The sequence below is a fragment of the Podarcis pityusensis genome, assembly GCF_964106645.2.
Source record: "Podarcis pityusensis genome assembly, chromosome: 15".
In the NCBI taxonomy this organism is placed as follows: domain Eukaryota; kingdom Metazoa; phylum Chordata; class Lepidosauria; order Squamata; family Lacertidae; genus Podarcis; species Podarcis pityusensis.
Genome location: NC_138040.1, coordinates 23,542,897 through 23,563,103, shown reverse-complemented (window position 1 = coordinate 23,563,103; position 20,207 = coordinate 23,542,897). Strand labels below are relative to the sequence as shown.

The 20,207-nt window shown below is 41.4% G+C and overlaps 1 protein-coding gene across 4 annotated transcripts in view; it reads left to right on the top strand.

Annotated features, from left to right (window-relative positions):
* ARHGEF12 (Rho guanine nucleotide exchange factor 12) overlaps positions 1 to 20,207 on the top strand; it is an 87,751-nt gene that overhangs the window by 57,382 nt on the left and 10,162 nt on the right. For 3 of the 4 annotated variants that reach the window (XM_080983375.1, XM_080983373.1, XM_080983376.1), the window contains 21 exons: positions 152 to 289; positions 567 to 599; positions 1,812 to 1,923; positions 2,327 to 2,429; positions 2,567 to 2,776; positions 3,044 to 3,176; positions 3,458 to 3,493; positions 4,129 to 4,283; positions 4,914 to 5,060; positions 5,539 to 5,624; positions 6,589 to 6,714; positions 7,733 to 7,847; positions 8,762 to 8,862; positions 9,078 to 9,155; positions 11,028 to 11,103; positions 11,459 to 11,626; positions 12,678 to 12,765; positions 17,583 to 17,672; positions 17,920 to 17,996; positions 18,394 to 18,624; positions 19,687 to 20,148. In XM_080983375.1, the coding sequence (XP_080839501.1) occupies positions 152 to 289; positions 567 to 599; positions 1,812 to 1,923; positions 2,327 to 2,429; positions 2,567 to 2,776; positions 3,044 to 3,176; positions 3,458 to 3,493; positions 4,129 to 4,283; positions 4,914 to 5,060; positions 5,539 to 5,624; positions 6,589 to 6,714; positions 7,733 to 7,847; positions 8,762 to 8,862; positions 9,078 to 9,155; positions 11,028 to 11,103; positions 11,459 to 11,626; positions 12,678 to 12,765; positions 17,583 to 17,672; positions 17,920 to 17,996; positions 18,394 to 18,624; positions 19,687 to 20,148 (2,765 nt within the window). The remainder of the gene's footprint in view (positions 1 to 151; positions 290 to 566; positions 600 to 1,811; positions 1,924 to 2,326; positions 2,430 to 2,566; positions 2,777 to 3,043; positions 3,177 to 3,457; positions 3,494 to 4,128; positions 4,284 to 4,913; positions 5,061 to 5,538; positions 5,625 to 6,588; positions 6,715 to 7,732; positions 7,848 to 8,761; positions 8,863 to 9,077; positions 9,156 to 11,027; positions 11,104 to 11,458; positions 11,627 to 12,677; positions 12,766 to 17,582; positions 17,673 to 17,919; positions 17,997 to 18,393; positions 18,625 to 19,686; positions 20,149 to 20,207) is intronic. The other variant, XM_080983374.1, reaches the window with a different exon arrangement.

The window sequence follows — 20,207 nt, the reverse complement described above, 5'->3', positions numbered from 1 at the left end:
GCAGATTGCTCAAGGGTACAAGCTTGATAGTGGCATGACTGGCTACGATGCCCCGAGGGCACATGTTAGCTGCCCTGAGTGATGGGTGTACATTTCTTCAGTTCTGCTTCCCAGTAATTTCATTCAGGCTGCTGTTCCCCTTTGTATTCAGACAGAAACGCAGCATGGGGCTGACCATGGCAGAAGGAGAGCTAGCCAAGCTGGATGCAGAACGTTTTCGTGACCGGAGCACACTAGAGAAGGAGAGAGCATGTGCAGAGCAGATCATTACCAAAATTGAAGAAGTGCTGTAAGTGTGCGTGTGTTGGATGTGGTATCTCTGGCTCCCATAAGCAGAGAAGGGAATTTGATGACGATGTCTGTCACAGCTGCATTTCGTTGTAATAAGGCTCATCTCTAGTCCTAACCAGGACTCAGTTTTTCAAAGGACCTACAGAACCTCAAAAAGAATTCCATTCTGTAAAAGTTTGGTCTGATAGGTAATTCAGAATTTGTCAGGCAGAATTAGAGAGAACAGGCTGATGATGCGACTGCTAATTGGCTTCTTCTGCCACTTTCCTTTGCAGGATGACGTCTCAACCCATTGAAGAAGAGAAGAGGTAAGCAAATAGTTTCGTAGCTGTTGTTTTTAGTAGTGCCTTTGTCCCAGTCCTGCTCAGTGTTGTCTGTGTCGTGACCAGGTGGAGAGAGCCCTCTGCTGGCTGTGTGGGCATATTTAACTTCTAAGTTCTAAGCAGTACACAGTAAACTCAGTACTGTAAGTGCTATGACTCCTATCTTTCTGTAGCGTGAAAAGCTCCCCACCACTTTGTTTCTTTTTACTTTCTGGAGCGTGCACACCGCCAACCAACTGGGAGGCTGCATGCACTCCCTAGCTGCTTGGCAGTGTGTGGAACGGTGTGCCTGCCTCCTAGCTGGTTGGCAGTGCGCACACTCTCATGGTGCTTGGCGATGGGGGAGAGCGGTGTGCCCGTCTCCCAGCTATTTGGTGGTGTGCACGCTGCCTAGCTGGTTGGCCTGTGCATGCTTCCCCCCCCCCACCGCCAACCAGCTGGGAGGTGGGCACGACACTCCCCTCAACCAGTGTGGTGTAGTGGTTAAGAGCGGTAGTCTCGTAATCTGGGGAACCGGGTTCGCGTCTCCGCTCCTCCACATGCAGCTGCTGGGTGACCTTGGGCTAGTCACACTTCTTTGAAGTCTCTCAGCCCCACTCACCTCACAGAGTGTTTGTTGTGGGGGAGGAAGGGAAAGGAGAGTGTTAGCCGTTTTGAGACTCCTTAAAGGGAGTGAAAGGCGGGATATCAAATCCAAACTCTTCTTCTTCTTCTTCTTCTTTTTCTTCTTCTTCTTCTTCTTCTTCTTCTTCTTCTTCTTCTTCTTCTTCTTCCGCCAAGTAGTTAGGGAGCACTCGCCACCAACTTGCTGGGAGGCAGGCGTGCTGCTCCCCCCACCCCCACCGCCAAGCAGCTTTCAGCAGCATATGGTAAAAAGTCACGAATATAAGCCACACCTTAACTTTTCAGGGCCTTAAATTGGAAAAAAAAGTGTGGCTTATATTTGGGGCAATACGGTAGTAGTCATCAGGCTTGTTATTTCTTTACAAGCAGAATAGATATGCTGGCCATTAATAAGGGTATCAGTGTGTTGTGCAGAAGCAGTACAAACTGATTCTCCAATGCCAGGCAAGTCATTAAGTAAAGAGAAAACAATTTGCTACTTTCTCATTTCCCCATTGCTTAATTCTAGCAACCTGATACTACTTTTTATGTGGCTTAAATATATTTTATATTTCTGTTTGACCTTACCTACAGTTCAAGCATACAATATGTGGTTCTCACCTACATGAAACATCTTGGTGTGAGAGTCAAAGAGCCCCGGGGGCTAGATCAGAAGCGACGGATTGGGTTCCTCCCAAAAATAAAGGTAATAGTGGCACATCTTTGGTTAGAATTTCTATCCAACTAAGTTTGGCGGGCAGACAGACTAATGAAAAACAGTAGTTGACCTAAATAGCACCTTGGTCTTAACTGTTACTAAATACTTCCGCTATCTCCTAGAGCATACTTCATTAGAAGCTACTTGCGCTTCTTGATTGGCAATATAGGATCTAATTGAGAACACAGAAATCCTCTTTAGCCTGCAAAGGCATTTTGCCTCACTGGAAATCAGTTGCACAGTGGAAAATAATTCTGAACTAACAAGGATGTTGCAAGACAATTCACCTGTGTCCATGGTTCCGAACATCTAATGAAAATTTCTTTTTAACTGGGTTCATGTGGGAAGGCTGCCTCAATGAATGCTCTCTTTGACTTCCTTTCAACAACAGCAGAGTATAAAGAAAGAGAAGGAAGGAGATGAAAAGAAGAGGAGAGTCTTCCCCAATATTCTGGGACCCCCAAGGAGGCCAAGCCGCCATGACAGCTATGCAAGTATGTAAGATGAAGAAATATATTATTTTTCTAGCATCCTGACTGAATTGTCCCAAAGCTGAGCATTGCTAGTGTGGGGTGGATTATTTGAGTGAAAACACAATCTCTCTGCAGCTGATTACCTCTTGTCTATCCAGTAGGCAGAGCCATGGAAATGCAAAAGCAGCGCCATCCGAAGCACTTATCCACACCTTCCTCCGTCAGTCCAGAGCCACAAGATTCAGTCAAGATGCGCCAGAGTGGGTCCAGCGATGGCACAGATGCAGCCTACCCACCTGCTAACCTCATGTCTCCACAAGCTGCTGGAACTTTTCTTTCCCAGGAAGGGAGCAAGGACAGTGAAACAGGTGAAAAGAAAATAAGATTAAAAACTATGTGCTTTATGCTCTCCTCCCAGATTCAAGAAAACGAATGTTAAACTGCCACCAGAATTTCACCAACATGTAGGCTGCAGTCCTTTTGGGGTTGCTGTAGGTCCCTAACTGCTGAAGACTCAGTTACTTCTTGCTTGGTGATGGCGGTGCAGAGAAATGAGGTGGAGACACAAAGTAATTCTTGAAATGGATGTGATTGATCAAAGTATGAGAGAGAAAACCCTTATTTTATTTTTTTAGGGTCGAAGCAAGTTGGAGAAACTCCATCGTCTAGTGACTCTCTGGATGGTACGCCTCGTACACCTAATACCGTCTTTGATTTCCCATCTCCACCACTTGACCATTTGCAGGAAGAGGAAGGAGAGTTTGACAGGCAAGTCTTAGCTTTGAGGATAAGTCATCATTGCCCAGCCTTTGTTCTGGGTGTGGGTGAGAGGAAAATGGGGCACCAATCTACGTAGAAATCTAGAAAGGCAATGGTGTTCTAAATTTCTAACCTGTTCTCTCACTCTACATGTAGCATAACACACTCCTAGATGGTATGGAACCTTTATGCGCAACCTAGAACTTTTGTTTTAGACCATGCTATAAGATTTGTGACTGACTGCCTTGCTCCATCAATCAATGTTTGATAAATAATTATTTCCCTTCTAGGTTAGCAGAATCAGGAACACCAAAATCTTTCCGCAAGTGAGTACAAATGTGAAAGCAGATTTTGTCAGTGACACCTAAATTAGGCAGAGTTCACTAGAATAAATATCTGCTTGTGCTGCCTTCAGGTTAGGGAGGGCTTCAGGTGTTTAGAGGTGTTTTTAATATTCTGTTGGGAGCTGCCCAGAGTGGCTGGGGAAACCCAGCCAGATGGGTGGGGTATAATTTTATTTTATTTTATATATATATATATATTTATTATTATTATTATTATTATTATTATTATTATTATTATTATTCAGATTCAAATACATTAATATAAAGTTCTGTTTGGATACCTAGGCACAATGCAGGACTGCTTGATATAAGGATAAAGTGTCAATAAAAAAATGCTGCTTGAAAACTTGCAGATTTTAATACCGGAATGTTTTCAGGAAAGACATTTCCACCCCTTTGCATTGATCTACAATGTTACTTTAGTTAAAACACTTAGTTTCTGGCTACAGCTTTTATCTGCAGAGGGCATCTACACATTCCATTTCTCTAACCACAAGACAGGCTTTTTGATCAAGTCTCTGGGGTGTTTTATTATTAGCTTACATTTCTTATTCTTCCCATCCCACAAAGTCCGTTCCTAAAATTAAAATATTTCACTGGAACTTCTCTTCTCACAGGATGGACAGTGTGGGTGCTGTGGATAATCAGAGTGAAGATGAGCTCTTTGATTTTGACATGGAGACAGACCCACCCAACTGGCAGCAGCTTGTGAGCCGTGAGGTGCTGCTTGGCCTGAAACCCTCTGAGATTAAACGGCAGGAAGTGATTAATGGTAATTTTTTATTTTGCATTGATCAGATTTACTTTAGATTGTCCAACCCTCCACATGCCAGTACCACCTCTGTCTTCATCAGATTGCTCTGAGTAGGAATTGATCTTTTTCACAAACTTCAGCTTTAGAAATCCAGGTACACAGATGTTGAAGGACGGATGGAGGCTATCCTGGTTCAGCTTCTAAGGTCAGGATCTAGCCGAGATAGATTGAAAGGTGGTGGAACAGCTCAAAGGGCAGCCTGAAGGCTTTTCAGACTTCTACAAAAGGCAGTCTAATATTTTTGAAAGGCATGATCTGAACATAAATCCAGAGCTTTCTGGAATATTTCTTAATCTCAGTGCATGCAAATCTATAGACTTTTTATCCAGAAGGAGCTAATACACTACTTGGGACCAAATGCAATCATTAACACATCTTTTTTGCATATTCAGTTTTACCTCTTGGGAGCCCTCAAAAACAAGCAGAGTTTCCCCATAGATTTAAGCTGCTGACTATGCAAGATGATCTGTTCTCTGAAATTGCCTAAATCTGATTCTCCAGCTCCAGATTTTAAACTGTTTAATTTCTTCCCATCCTTTTCGGTTTTTCCATGCAACCATTTCACCTCTCTTGTCTCTTTATTTCTAGAGTTATTTTACACTGAGCGTGCTCATGTCCGAACACTGAAGGTTCTTGATCAGGTCTTCTATCAGCGTGTGTCCCGTGAAGGGATCTTGCCTCACTCTGACTTGCGGAAAATATTTTCAAATGTGGAAGATATCCTCCAGCTCCATGGTGAGTGAGGGCATCTAACTGCTTTCAACCCTGCTTTAAAACAGTAGTGGCAATATGCACAGGCTCCTAATGTGGTTGTGTTGAAGTAAGAGCAACCCTGAGGTAACAGACGACTGTGTGCAACTTACCCAACAGGGAGACCTTACAGAACAGTAATTGGATATGCAATATTTACAAAATACTGTTCTTGGGTTTCCAATGATCTATAATATCTGAATCCTTTCTTTCTTGATACGAAGCTCCATAAGTTTCTGGTGTGCATTTGGCTTTCTCACACAAGCAAGGACTTTTGACTCACCTCACATGGAAGGGGCAGCACAGTGAGGGTTAACTCTGAACTGATTGGCCAATGTTTGCCTAAACATGGAAGATCTTTATTGCTCTCAAGCACATCAGGCATCATTGGATTGTAGCAATTGCATGAATAGTTTGAAATTGGTTGGTAATTTCCTCTTTCTTCTTTTTCTTGGTTATTTAGCTGGATTGAATGAGCAGATGAAAGCAGTGAGGAAAAGGAATGAAACGTCAGTTATTGATCAAATTGGAGAGGACTTGTTAACTTGGGTAAACTGAATTCTGTTTGTCCCCCCCCCCCCCCTTTCCTTCTGAAAACTGAAATGTTTTGAGAAACCAAAGATTGAAGTAGCAAATAGAGCCACAGGTCAACATTGGCAATTTGTCTAGTCTGAGAACCCATTATCAGGAATTCTTCATTTCTAAAAGAATAGCATTGATCTGGGGGAGTCAAGTTGTGCAAGATGAAGGGAGTTCAGTATGGTGTACATGTTTCATTTCTCTTACAGTGTATCCATCTATCTGAGCACTTCTTTTATTCAATTAACAATAAATGAATGAGTCATTTAGCTTAAAGGTGACCTACAAAACGGGGGAGGACTTGTTTATCTCTCTAAAAGTTGTCTGTGAAGTTCAGATAGCATAAAACTTGGATGTGATACTGGAAATGAACCACTGTAGAAATGTTCAAGTTATAAATTACTTCATCAGTTTTGTGGATTAACCCCCCTTTTATTCCAAGAAGAATCAAGCACTTATATGGCTTATTAAAACTATTGTCAGGCTACATTCCTGAGACAAGACTTTTATCATAGAAATCCTAGGTAGACATGTACTAGTAATGGCATTCAGCAAGCTATAGTTACCCTAACCCCACCATGATAACCACCCAAAAATAAGTGGCACCCATATCTACTTGGCATTAATTTACTTTCTATATCACTATTTATTGAGTTTTACATGGGCCAGTCTTCACAGGAATCCAAAACTTAAACCATAACATGAATTCCTTCTTCCAATTTTTTATTTGAAAAGACGGGCCAATGGTGAGAACTGGGAATAGGGGCCATAGGAGGCTGTTCTTCTGAGGTACTACTCAGCCCTATTTTGGATACATTTTTGACAACATCTCCTTTGTTAACAGAATAACAGGGCATGCTAGTCTTTATGTTATTATATGACCTTTCTTGCTTTGTGCTTTGCTACATTTGGTTCCCTTGGTTTCTTGTCTCAGTTCAGTGGAGCAGGGGAGGAGAAAATGAAACAAGCCACTGGCACTTTCTGTAGCAACCAGCCCTTTGCTCTGGAGGTGATCAAGTCACGGCAGAAAAAGGACTCTCGCTTCCAGACTTTTGTCCAGGTAATTTTGTTTGGTATAAATCTAGCTTATACCTGCTAGAGGACCGGTACACGTTGTAGATTAGGAAAAACCAATGTGGATTTTTAAATTTTTTTTTTTTTTACTACCATCTTTGGTAGAAGAATCTTAATCCTAAATGCTGCGTGGAATACACCAATCTCCCATTTCAGACCAAATGGGAGTTGGTCTATATAGTACAGTGAACTAGAAGATATCCAAGACATTCCTTTGGTGAGCTCAGCAAGTCAGAGGCTGTGTTTAGGGAAGCTTTTAATGTTTAATAGGTTATTGTATTTTAGTGTTTTGTTGGAAGCCACCCAGAGTGGCTGGGGTGACCCAGCCAGATCGGCGGGGTATAAATAATAAATTACTATTATTATTATTACCCAGCTTGCACTGCTCCACGTCAAGTGCATGAGATGGCATGACCCCTTTAGATGGACTTGAAGACTGTCCACACATCTAGTCTGCAGGCAGTTAAGTTCTCAGTTCCCAAAGTAGGACTTCACAAGAAGCTCTTAGAAGTGTGAAATGTTAGTTATCTTAAACTAGAGTAAGCGCAGCACTCCTTGTTGAGCAATGAGGGGAGATGTGGTGGGGTTTATGCCATCCATTACTGAGGAAAAGCCTTTTCACATTGGTTGGAATGTCTGGCAATTTGGAAGCAGTGGGAGTTCTGAAAAACGTGTTGTGCATTTTCTCCATGGCACTAAAGACTTAAGATGGCTCCTCTTTAAGTCGGTGACTGAGATTGATTGCCGATGATATCAGGTCCATATGAAGTAATGAGGGAAGGAAGCCACCACCAGTTTTTGTGATGAGCCTTTCCTCTATATAATTGCCCAGTACAACAGGGCTGTGTTGTCTGTCTGATAAATCTTAGCGTTCCTTGACTTGTATTTAATTGCCAAAAATGTGAGCCAGCAAGACATTTATATGATGAATAGACAGTACACATTCAGGTAATTATGGCCTTAATAAAAATGACAAATGCTGTTATTATGCTGTTTAAATTTAGGATGCTGAGAGCAATCCACTCTGTCGCCGACTGCAGCTGAAAGATATAATTCCCACTGAGATGCAGAGGCTGACCAAATATCCCCTTCTGCTGGATAACATTGCAAAGTACACAGGTACCATATAGCTCTTTCAATTAGTGAGTGGTTGGGACTTCAGCAGTTGCAAAAGAACAATTTGGGTTTCAAAAGGAACCTGACAACCATGACTCACTCTATTCAGTACCGTCAGTCCCTGCCCCTAACGTATTGCCACGTTTCCTCTTTCAAGTGTCAAATGTCTTTCTCTGAATTGGGGAGGTAAACTACTTTCCCTTGGTCAATAAAAATGTAATGCAAAAATTATTAAATTCTGCTGAAATAATTGTAAAGCATCCCTGTGAGTTTACTCGGGATGGAACAACTATGAGTGCTTTGTTTTGTCATTGCTGTTGCTGCCTTTCTATATTCTTAATTGCTGTAGCATGCATGCAACAGAACCTTGCTAAATTTTGGTTAAAAGTGCATCTGTGTAATACTATGTAATACTTTTATGGGGGCTCATCAATCTGTAAAGGTAGCCCATCTTAGGAAAAGGAAAACTGATCCTAAACCTCTGCTACATTGCAGCTATACTTATTCATGAGAGAGGCTTCAGAACTTAACATTTGACTTCACCCCCAGAGACGCACTCCTTTTCTCATGTCAATAACAGATGATGTGTGTTGTTCACAGCTTGTCCTAATAGCAGAGTTGAGATTCTTGAGAGTGAGCTATACAGTATACAGCTCTCACTTGACGCCAACAATGTACATGATGTGTGCTAATGATATGTTAGGAAATACAGCAGTGACTTTTTGTCACACTTCTAGATCTTTTAAGTTGTAACATGAGAAGGAGGCATAGTAATCAGAGAATATTATATACACACTCAGCATAATGCTCTCTTTTTTGTATTGCTAATTGAGTCAAGTAGAATGTGACAGCTTCTACATATACGTTTGTGTGCTATTCTCTGGAGACAACTGTCTTGATCCCTGTTTCATTTCTAGAACAACCTGGGGAGAAAGAGAAAGTGAAGAAAGCAGCAGATCACTGTCGGCAGATCCTCAATTATGTGAACCAAGCTGTCAAAGAAGCAGAAAATAAGCAGGTGAGATGAAGGGGGAGGTCCATGGGTCTGGGTCTGGAGAAGATAAGACGGAGGGGTGCTGCCGTGGTGTGTAATATCCATAGCAAGAGGATGGAGACAACATATGTGCAACTGTCCTCCTAAAGGGATCCCAATTTGATATCAAGTGCTGTTGCCTGGATGCAGCCATTAAGTCACGCCAATGTAATTGGCTTAATTTTCTCTTTCATGTATAGCATTTGGAAGACTACCAGCGCCGTCTTGATTTGTCCTACTTGAAGCAGTTGGAGGGCCCTATGCTGGATGAATTCAGAGTGAGTGGAAACATTGTGAGACGAGCCCTGTCAATTTCATCAGCTTTTAATATATTCTTAGATCCTTTTGCCACCAGCTCCACCTCCAATGTCACCACATACAATATTTGTAGCCTATGGAATGTACTGGTGGTGGTGCTTGCATCTTGCATGAAGCTGCATATTCCCTGGAGTTATTACTTACTATTGTTTTTCTCCTGTAAAGTCTTTAGACTTTCAGCTTCTTGCTGCTCCTCATTTTGTAAGCTCTATTAGACTTCTATATTTTATTTTATTTTATTTATTTATTTATTATTAAATTTCTAACCCACCTTTCTTTCCAAAGGAGCATAGAGTTTTTGTGTTAGCTGACAATAATTGGTTTTTGACATTTATTACCTGCCCAATATGGAATCTCTTAGTGAAGAGTAGGGAAGGGGATGATTTAATATCAGTCAATGCTACAAGGCCCACCAGTAGTTTGCAAGTTAAAACACAGAGATCTGTTTGCTATGCATTGTATTGACAAAAATGAAGGCATGAAGTTTCATCTGATCAAGTGCCTTTTTCTAACCCATAAAAGACCAGCAGCACTTTAATGAATTAAGTAACTTTTAAGCCAGTCAGCTGACTTGCACTGTGGGATATACATGTGCAGGCATGCACATGCACCAAGCCTGCCGTTATAAAAATTCCTATAAGTATTCTCCAGGAATATGTTTCTTTAATTGTGCATTTCTAAGAATCTCGGAATTACTTAGGTTCATGCATGTCATGAAATTCAGAGTCTATCATTCAGTAGCTTGTAATACCATGAAGTTTAAAATTCTACCAGAAAAGTACTACAAACTGTAAACTGATATAAAAAATTCAAGGTGATCATGAAATGTTAGGTTTGTGATGGCAGTGCTTGAAAGGTCAGAAAGGAAGGGCTCATAAAAATTCTATTTTACATGCATAACGTCTCAGTATTGGAAACTTTCAGGTGCGTTACAGGCATTGAGAACTTACATGACCTTGCAAGTACCTATATATTTGTAACCCCTGTTGGTTCATTTTCGTGCTTTTGATTTATAGTCTGTCATATTCATAGGACCAAGGGTGGGCTATGGAAGTTTGGTGAATCAGCAGTTTAATTTGCAGATTTGTGATATGAGGAAAGATGATAGGGCCCCCAAATAGATGGTTCTACTGACTGTCCTTTGTTTGTTATGAAAATGACTAGAGCAGAGCCTTGGGTTCATTGTCCTTCCCTCCCCTGTTTGGGCATAAAGGGAGAAGATTAGAAACTTATACTTCTAGTTTATGGCAAACCATAGTTTGCTGCATATACTGCTAGTTTATGACAAACCATAGTTTGCTGCATGTGGCCAGAAGAACAAATTATGGTTTTCCATAAGCTAGAAGCAAAAGCTCCCTTCTTGTAATGTAGTGGAAGGAGGAAATGTGGAAGCCCAGTGGTTACAACTGCTTCTGTAACTGAAAGTCATGGTTTGTCATTTTTGGTGAATGGAGCCTTTGTACAGACTAAGGAAACCTTTCCACTCCAGTCGTTACACTAGAATTTGATAGGTAGGCATAGGAATTCTAAACGTTAACTATCTGATATCAAAATATTCAAGAAGTCCTGCATCTGGCAAAGTGAACTCTAGCTCATGAAGGCTCTTGTTACAATTTATCTGAATAGTCTTTGAGGTGCCCCAGGGTTTTGAGTTGCTTGGGGCTATACTTAAGGTGAAATTGGCCCCTCCAGCCTTTTAATTGGGTACTGCCTTTCATTTTCACGCTATTAATGTTCAACTGTCATAGAAAGATTTCCACTATGGAGTCCTCCAGTCAGTATTGGTGAACCTCCTGTGAATGGTGCTTTTTTGCTCTGTATTATGTTGACAGAATTTGGATTTAACCAAGAAGAAGATGATCCATGAAGGGCCTCTGACGTGGAAGGTGAATCGGGACAAGACAATTGGTAATCCTGTATATCATGTTGACAGGCTTTTTGTGAGATTTTTAAGTAGAAGGGGAAAATTAGGAGGTGCACCTGCACAAGTTAGCTACTAACAATAATGTATGTAGGGTTCTTTGAAGCTGATTAAGCTATTTCTGGGCATTTTGGAATGGGTTGGAGGATCATTAAGATTATGCAAGGACACAGCAGTGATATGCAAGATGATTCAATCCCCTTTGTAATTCCAAGGTGAATTATTTGCATGCCTTGCTGAGAGAGCACACTGCTGATTATTGTCTCTGCGTGGGTTTGCCGTCTATGTGCCACAGAGAGTGATCAGTAACCCATTCCTGACTGCCCTTATAACCCACTGCAGATCTCTACACGCTGCTGTTGGAGGATATTCTGGTGCTTTTACAGAAGCAAGATGATAGACTGGTGCTGAGATGTCACAGCAAGATCCTGGCTTCTGCTGCAGAGTGCAAGCATATATTCAGCCCTGTCATCAAACTGAATACGGTGCTGGTTCGCCAGGTGGCCACAGGTTAGTGCAGCTCCGAGGGCCAGATGGTGGCAGAAGAAAGATGGTTTCAGGAAGATAGCCATTGCTCAGGTGGAAAAAATGAGTCTACACTGAACTAGAGCTGCAGATCTGATTACAGTCTGCTTATGCATCCTTGTAACTGGATCAAGCCTGAACGGCACAGGGAAATTGTATGAGAACGTTTCCCCCCTCTCCGTGTTCCCCACAATCAGTGCCTTGAAGCAAGGTTGTGTCTGTTGGGATGAGCCTAATGTTATCTCATTCTGCTTTTGAAACTTTGCCAAAGTATGCCTGCCTAAGCTTGGAACAACTTTGCTGTTAGCTACATCTACTGTGTTGTATCATTTAGGTAGCTCCGACATTTACTTCCCAAAGCACTCCTTTAGTTTTCTGTCCTCACAGTAATGATGTGAGTAGGTCACTGGTATTCCCTGTTTATTATTTTCCAAGGCCACATAATGAATCCATGGTAAATATCAGACTTGAAGCTCATTCTTCCAGGTGCAAGCCCAACTTTCTGTCCAGTTTACCATACTTTCTAGAAACTTGACACCCCTGGGTCCTAGATTTGTTTGTTAATTGCATTAATTTACGATGCATGACTGCAACTTATATGTGCTTATTGTTGTTCATCAGTTGGTTTAGAGTGTGTCTGCTTTGTTCATACCGGGAGGAACAGTCTCTGTTCAAATGTATTGTTTCAGACAGTATGGCCAGACAATACTATGGTGTTATTGTTTTTGTTGGAAATAACATAACTGGATTAAACACCAGTGTGCACTCAGTGTATAACCACCCTGCAGATTTGAACAGAGCAGACACTCCAGTAATATTTCTTCTTGGGAATTCAAGAAGTCAATATAGGGAGCAGTAACATTGCTTTGCCATCAATTTTTGAGCACTAGAAATGAAATCCCATCCTGTATTCATGCAGTTCTTTGTGTGAGTTCTCCTCCCCAGCCCTAGCTACAGTACATGCCTCCTGATTTCTATGTAAAACAAAACAAGACAAGATGCCATCAGATTTAACTTGTTCTGTATTTCCCCCCAGATAACAAAGCCTTCTTTGTCATCTCCATGTCAGAGAATGGAGCCCAGATATATGAATTGGTGGCACAGACGGTTTCTGAAAAGACTGTGTAAGTGAGCTTGGCAGTCATCGCCAATGCAGTGTGCTTATCATTTTCTAAGGAGGGAGATAAATCTTGTGTTCCAGATCTATGAAGCAGCTTCCCACTCAAAGTAGTATAGTTGTTTTTAGAATTCCTGATTTCCCCCTCTTTACAGCCTCTGGGTTAATGCTCTAAACTCCTCTCCAGCTAGGAAGAATGGGGCATATACTTAGAGGGATTCAACTGGTCTACAGCTTTGGAGCCTACATAGCTTAACCATCTGTAGAGCTGGCCTTGGTTGTAAGCTTAAGTCAGCAACACCTCCAAACCTAGATGGTTGAATACCTTGTATCTGGTTACATTTAGTAATGATTCAAATAGAGAGATATGATGCTTGCTTTCAGTGAGATATAATGTTGGACAACCTGTTTCTTTTTTCCTAAAATAAATGAGCTAGTATAAATGCCATCTTCTTGCTTTGTGGTCTTCTAGGACTTCTGTCTCAATTGACTCAAAAGCAGGGTGCAGGGTACAATCTTCAAGCTAGAAGTCTTGATGAAACTGCCCAATTTGCTGTTTCTGCTGCATTTTGTGCCCTGCAGTAAATTATGCAAGGTTAAAAGGAACAGCTTTTTTCTGGGCAAAAGTGGTCTAGGCTGCTTATAGAAATTTTGAAGTCTTGGCATGTCCCCACCTTTTCTTTAAAACTGCTACAGCTAAGAGAGAGAAGGGAGACTCTTAGAAAATTTGTCAGTTTCAGGGAGTTGGCAGTGATCCAAACCTCTTGCTGTTTGTTTTAATAGTCCTCAAGTCTTGTATAGCAGAAAATTGTCATTTCCTCTTTCTGCATGGTGTTTTAATTAAGAGTTTGTTTAGAAGTTCAGGGATTCCAGAAGTGACTATGCCATACTGATTTAAATACATACATACATGCATACTATCTTAAGACAGGGGGAAATTGAGGGCATCTCATAAATTTTGCTCCTCGTCTTTGGTAATTCCCTGGTCGTTGTTTGCTTTGTTGTTGTTTCATTGTTTCAGTGAATTATATACTGTCTGCTTATTTTACTGTAATCTTCTCAGAAGAATCCATTATATTACAGTACAATTTTACAAGATCATATTTATATGCATTTAAAAAGCCTAACTCTGTTATTATCAAATATATTTCCTGAAGCAAATTTAAGTAGCTGAAATCACCACCATGTGTTGAATGCTATGTCAATTATGTTCCATCCGCCTAACAGTACCATACAATGCAGCCTATAATGTGGTTGGGGTGGGTGAGTGGGAGGTTGCTGCCAGTTTCTCTAATTGAATACTTTCTCATACTTTCTGTTTCTGAACTCACCTCTATGTAGCATGAGAGATGATAGCTCGGCTGTTATTTACAAGGCTCCTTTCTCCTGACTCAAATCCTGTTTTCACAGAGGACTGCTCTTTCAGCCACTAATTAACACCTTTGAAGCATATCCCAAAGGTGGAGGGGGAACTAACATTGCAGAACAGTTATGTCAACAGGCCACAGCTTTGCTTTCAGAATTTTCTTTCCCATGTTACTTGTTTTATTATTATTTCTTTGATTTTTATCTTGCCCTTCCTCCCGGGCAAGCCCAGGGCAGCAGAAGCAGCAATGGCAAAACATTACAAAAAACAAAACCCTACTACTAAACACAATTTAAAAACATTTGTAAAAACATTCTTAACCAGTGATCTCATGGGTGCCAAGAACAGTGTGTTTCAGCTGCCAAATGTTTGGGCAAAGAGGAATATTTTAAATTTTCTCCTGAAAGTCAGTAATGAAGGAAACAGACACATCTCACTAGGGAGGGCATTCTACAAGTGGGGAACTGCTGCTAATAAGTTCCTCTCAGGGGTCACTGCCAACTGAGTAACCCACCAACAAAGCCTCGCATGCTGATCATTTGGTCCAAAATGATGGTTAGTACTTTCCCCAATATTTTAGGTATTTTGCAGTGTTCAAAACTCCCATTGTTCTAGGCACGTTTTGCAACAGGGAATTTCATTAATGTGAGTAGTTTCTGTGCTCTGGGTGCAGTACTGCACCTAAGATTTCAGATTAAAACTGCCACTGCTGGAAGAAAAGGAGGACCTTTTTCAGTCTCCTGACTTCCAGCCACTCTCTGAAGACTGGAGAAGGGACCATCACAAGAATATTAAGGGGGCGGGCAGGAGAAGTATGGCTTTTTTAATTTATTTTTTTTGCAGTCTTCAGATGAGGACTAGACCATGTGAAAAATGAACATAAGATTTTAGCTGCAGCTCATTCATTTTCAGCTTTGTATTCTTGTTATAAAAAAGTGTGCCTAGACACTCTGTTGCAGTGGCCATAATCTAAGTTTAAGGTGCCATTTAGCTCCTAGCTTTCATATCTCAGTTTCTAACATTGGTACTTTGGTCCCCAGCCATTTAGGGATTTATATGCTAGGAATAACATATTGAATTTGGCCCAGTAGCTCACTTGCAGCCAGTGCAGAATTCATCCATCAGGCTACCCACTTACCAGCCTAGTAGCTGCATTCTAAACTTGCTGCTCCCATTGGATTGTCTTCAAGGGCAGCACCACACATAGCTGTTTACTGTAGTCCAAGTGGGAAGGCACCAGAGAATGGACAACGGAGGGCAAGTTATCCAGATCTAGGGAAAGCTGCAGCTGGCAAATATGTCTAAGCTTTCCTAGCCACAGAATGCACTTGAGTGACAAATGAAAAGTTGGAATCCAGGGCTACTGCCAGGCTATGAAGCTCTTCCTTCAGGGGAAGTGCATCTTCTCTCAGGACAGGTTGTACACCTAATTCCCAGACACAGGAACCACCCACCTACATCACATCCATCTTACCAGAATTCAGCCTCAGTTTATAAGCCTCCACCCAGCCATTCACTACCTTCAGACCCTGGTCCAACACCTGCACAGCCTCTCCTGATTCAGATGGGATGGAAGAGATAGAGCTGTGTGTCATCAGCATACCAATCGCATTGTGCTTCAAATCCCCAGATGACAACTTTCAGTGGTTTCATATAGATGCTAAATAGCATAGAACACAGAATGGAACCATGTGGATTCCCACAGCCCAAAAGCCATGAAGCCAAGCAACAATCTCCTAGTACCACTTTCTTGTAGTGACCCTGCATAAAGGAGTGGTAGAACCACTATAATGAAGTACCTCCAACTCCTGCCTCCCTGAGTCATTCCAGACGAATACAACGAGCAGCAGCATCAAAAACTGTCGAGCTGCCAAGGAGACCAGCAGGGTTGCACTCCCCCATCTCTCCTGATAGAGGTCATACAGGTTATGCCAGAGATTAAAATTATTCATGCAAGTGGCCCAAATGGGCCTTTTGTGTTGCATGTCTTGGGATGTGCCTTGAATTTCTTTCCCTAATTGATAATGTTTCTTCCCACTCAATAGTTAATCCTGAATGGCATATTTAGCGGTTGCTCTTGCACACTAGACATATTTGGTGACTGTAACAGAGGATTTAGAGTTTAAATGGCATCTTCTGCAGCATCTTCCTGTGCACACTGCAAATGTTTTGAAAAGGCATGAGGAGCATTAATTATAAATTTGAAAAGTTTTCTGCAGAAAGAGAAATCTGCAAGTCTGTCTTTCCTACAGGCAATGTGCAATTAAAATGACTTCTTCTGTGTACCTAAAGATCTCAGCAGCCTGACACGTTTTGTCTGTGTGTTTTTGTTCACCTACTTGGAATCTCAAATGGGCTATTAAGTTCTAAGTGCAGGAGTTAGAGGTGTATGTTTGGGGATAGTTTCTGCAGTGATTCTCTGCATATTTAATAGGTTGCAATGTTTTCTGGTGTTCAGCATAAACGCTTTATTCATCAGTTGCCAAATAATCTGACTAGTTTTTCTTAGTAAAATGTTACATTGCTGGAAGTAGTTTGCATTTTCCAAGCAGACTGCACATTATGGAGCTTTTCTTTAGCTAGCGTGGAAGCAGTGGTTGTTAGTTTCTTAGCAGATTATTTTTTTAAAAAAATGTAAATGGGATGCTGAAGGTGGGACAGAACAACTTATTTCTCCTTTGCCAGGGGTTGCCTTTCCTGACTTCTCTTAACCTCTTTCTTTCTTTCTTTCTTTCTTTCTTTTTCTTTCTCCCATTGCTGCATTTGTACATTTCTTAGGGCTTTGGTGTTTGGTTTCTGGGTATCCACTGATAGATGTGGCAGGATCAGTTAGTTTTTATGCATTTTTTGTCATTGCACATACCTTAAACATTTAGGGAAACCAGAATAGCTACATGCTGTGCTTTGTCACCAATTTCCCCCTTTTCAGTGCTTTGCTGCTGGGATTTCTCACATCAGCTTCCCTCCCTGCTCTGGGTCCCTTCAGCCCTCATCCAGTAGCCACTTTTTTCTTTTTGATGACTGAGTACATGTACAGCAAAGCACCATGTGCTTCAGCAATAAAGAATTTCCTTTCGTGGGTTTGTGTGATTGTGATGGAGACCTTGTGCAATCTTAGCTACCTGGCCATTGCAGAGACAAGGCTTCTTGTTTTTAAGCTGTTTTTCCCTCTCTCCATACTGAACAGTCATTTATTGCTTCTGCTCACACAGCGACCCTAAGAGAAGGAAATAAATGTATGCAAGGAACTGGCAAAGGTAAATTTAAGCCGACGGGGGCAAACTGAAATGATAGGTTAAAAGAGTTGTGAGCAGCACTGAAACCTCTTTTCCCTGTGTATTAGAAAGATGTGAGGAAGAGCTGCAGGAAGAATCAGTTAGCAGTTTTGCTAAAACTCGGCACACTTCTTTTTCTTGGGCATCATGTTTTACACTAGTTCTTTTTTTACTTATCTACAGGTGGCAGGACCTCATAGCACGGATGGCAGGAACAGTGAAAGTTGGACGAGGTAGAAGCGTAATTCCATTTCCGCCGTCTGGGCCATGCGAGTAAGTTGTGTGTTTGCTTGTGTACATACACACAGGCACACACACTCTGGTTTTAGTATTGCTTTTCAAACTCCATACATTATAACTGGGTAGGCTCTAGAAGAAAGAAAGAAAGAAAGAAAGAAAGAAAGAAAGAAAGAAAGAAAGAAAGAAAGAAAGAAAGAAAAAGAAAGAAAGAAAGAAAGAAGTTGTGGATGGTGATACCACTTTTTATGTGGTTGATTTGTTTTCTCTCTTTGGTTTGCAGGGAAGATCATGAGGAGGAAGACCAGCAGAAATTAAAGGAAGAACAAGCTACTCCTGATAGCAGCATGCAGAGTCCAGGTAAAAGTTACATGCTTGGTACTGGGTCCCACCACTGTGGCGTGCGTTACCTTTATACCGTTAATGGTTTATGGCAAATCCAAGGTTTTCTTTATTGTGAATTGTGTTTCAAGTGTTAGATGTGCACATGGCACAAAAGTCACTTTTGAGCCATGGTCCATTTATTCCTTCCAGGTTTGTGTCTCTTAATAGCCCAATGTACTGTATCTATTTATACTTTACTGTCTTTTGTCCCCATCTCCAGGACTAGAAGCATGCATGCATTTAGCATGTTTAATAGCAATGTTTGTATTTTGTTATAGCCTTCCTAAAGCTATAGGCTAAGAGAGATAGAAATTTAAATAAAGTATTTTAAGCAGTTTTGAGTTTGCATTGATTTTGGTGGTTTGTTTGTTAGATAAAGATATGGGACTGGAGTCTCCTCTGATGACGAAGGTTCAGTCTCCTTCAGCAGCAATGTCTGAGAAGCTGGAAGAGGAGGAGCTCCTGGAGGCAGACAGGCAGTTTGGAGAAAAACCAGCAGCAGAGTTGCTGATCAAAGAGGCCTCTGAGCACTACAGTCACACAAGTCCAGAGCACTTGTTCCAAAGTTCAGAAGAGCGATGGGCATTGGATGCACTAAGAAATTGTAAGTAGCTGAGGATGTGTGGGGCCCAAGAGTAAGTGAATGGTGGATTTGATGGTACTCAACTGCTGTCCATTGCCTCTTGAGCTAAATGAGCATCATCTACCCTTTTTAGGAGAGAGAGAGCCAAATATGACAGAAAAGAGCTAGGTGCTGGCTGATTATGTGTTTTGGTAAAATACCTTTTAAAATGAAATGGCTCTTTGGTACCATCATTAGGTTGGTGAATTGGTGGTATAATATAATATAATATAATATAATATAATATAATATAATATAAACAAATATTATATTATATTATTATATTATATTATATTATATTATATTATATTATATTATATTATATTATTATTACAGTTTGTCTTACAGCATGTCTAAAAACATAATGAAAACATCAAGCGTTAAAAACCTGATACTGGGCTGCCTTCAGATCTCTTCTAAAAGTTGTGTAATTCTTTATCTCCTTGACATCTGAAGGGAGGGCATTCCACAGGGAGCGTGCTCCCTGTTAAAAAAACTTTGTATGTTTTAAAAGCACCAGGTAATTTTCTCCACTTCCTAGATTGCCAGTTGGTCAAGATATACACACACAGGGATAAATGATGGGTTGATAAAATATTTTGCCTACTCAACCATGCCTTATGTCTTTGAGAGGTGTCAGGAAGGTGAGGCTCAACCACCAAAATGTGCTTTCTGATAAAACCAGGCCTAGAGCATGAGAACAAATGAAAGGCAAGGGATATGGCTGCTGTGCTCCAGGTGTCTCAGAAAAGTACCACTCTACCTAGGCTGGGAAATGGGATGAGATTTGTGGAGGAGCTGGCAGCTGTTGCCTTGACATAGAGATGCACATGGCTGCATTCAGATAACATGCCAGTCTTTAGATTATTGTCTCCTGACATGTCTTATATCTTTCACCTTCTCTAAAAAGAGAAAAGGAGCTGGCTGCTGAGTTCGTGCCTTCTCAGGAGCACCCGTCTTTAACGTATCATTTATGTGCAAAGGTTAATTTCAGTCGCAGGAGATGACCTGCAAGATCTGTGATGATTTTATGTTCCTTTTCAGTGGGCTTATTGAAGAAATTGCTAATGGAGCAGCTGGGCATGTCTGAAAAGGAGTCTCCCGAAGGCTGGCAGCGTTTTGCCAGGCATAGGACAGTTTGTCAGAGGACCCAAGTGGAGAGTTGTGTCCAGAGAGGACTACAGTACTCGGACAATGACAAGACATCCCTTTCTGGGGCCAGTAGGACACCCTCTGGCATGGGAACAAATAATTTTGGACCTTGTTGCAGTCATCGGACTTCAAGTGAATTCATGCAACCAGGGGACACTGTGTCAAACAGCAGTCAGTTAATGGACCCTTTGAGCACAAACCCAGATACCCCAACCACCGAGCCTGAAGTGATAGGTTCTGAGGATGGTGGAGAGCACTTTTTTGATGCTCGTGAAGCCCACAGCGATGAGAACCAATCAGAGGGTGAAGTGGCGGAAAGGAAGGAGGAAGAAGAGGTGCAGTTGCGGATCTCAGGTGAATAAATCCCGCAGATATGTAAGGCTGAAATGAAATATTGCTATAATTTGGGCAGA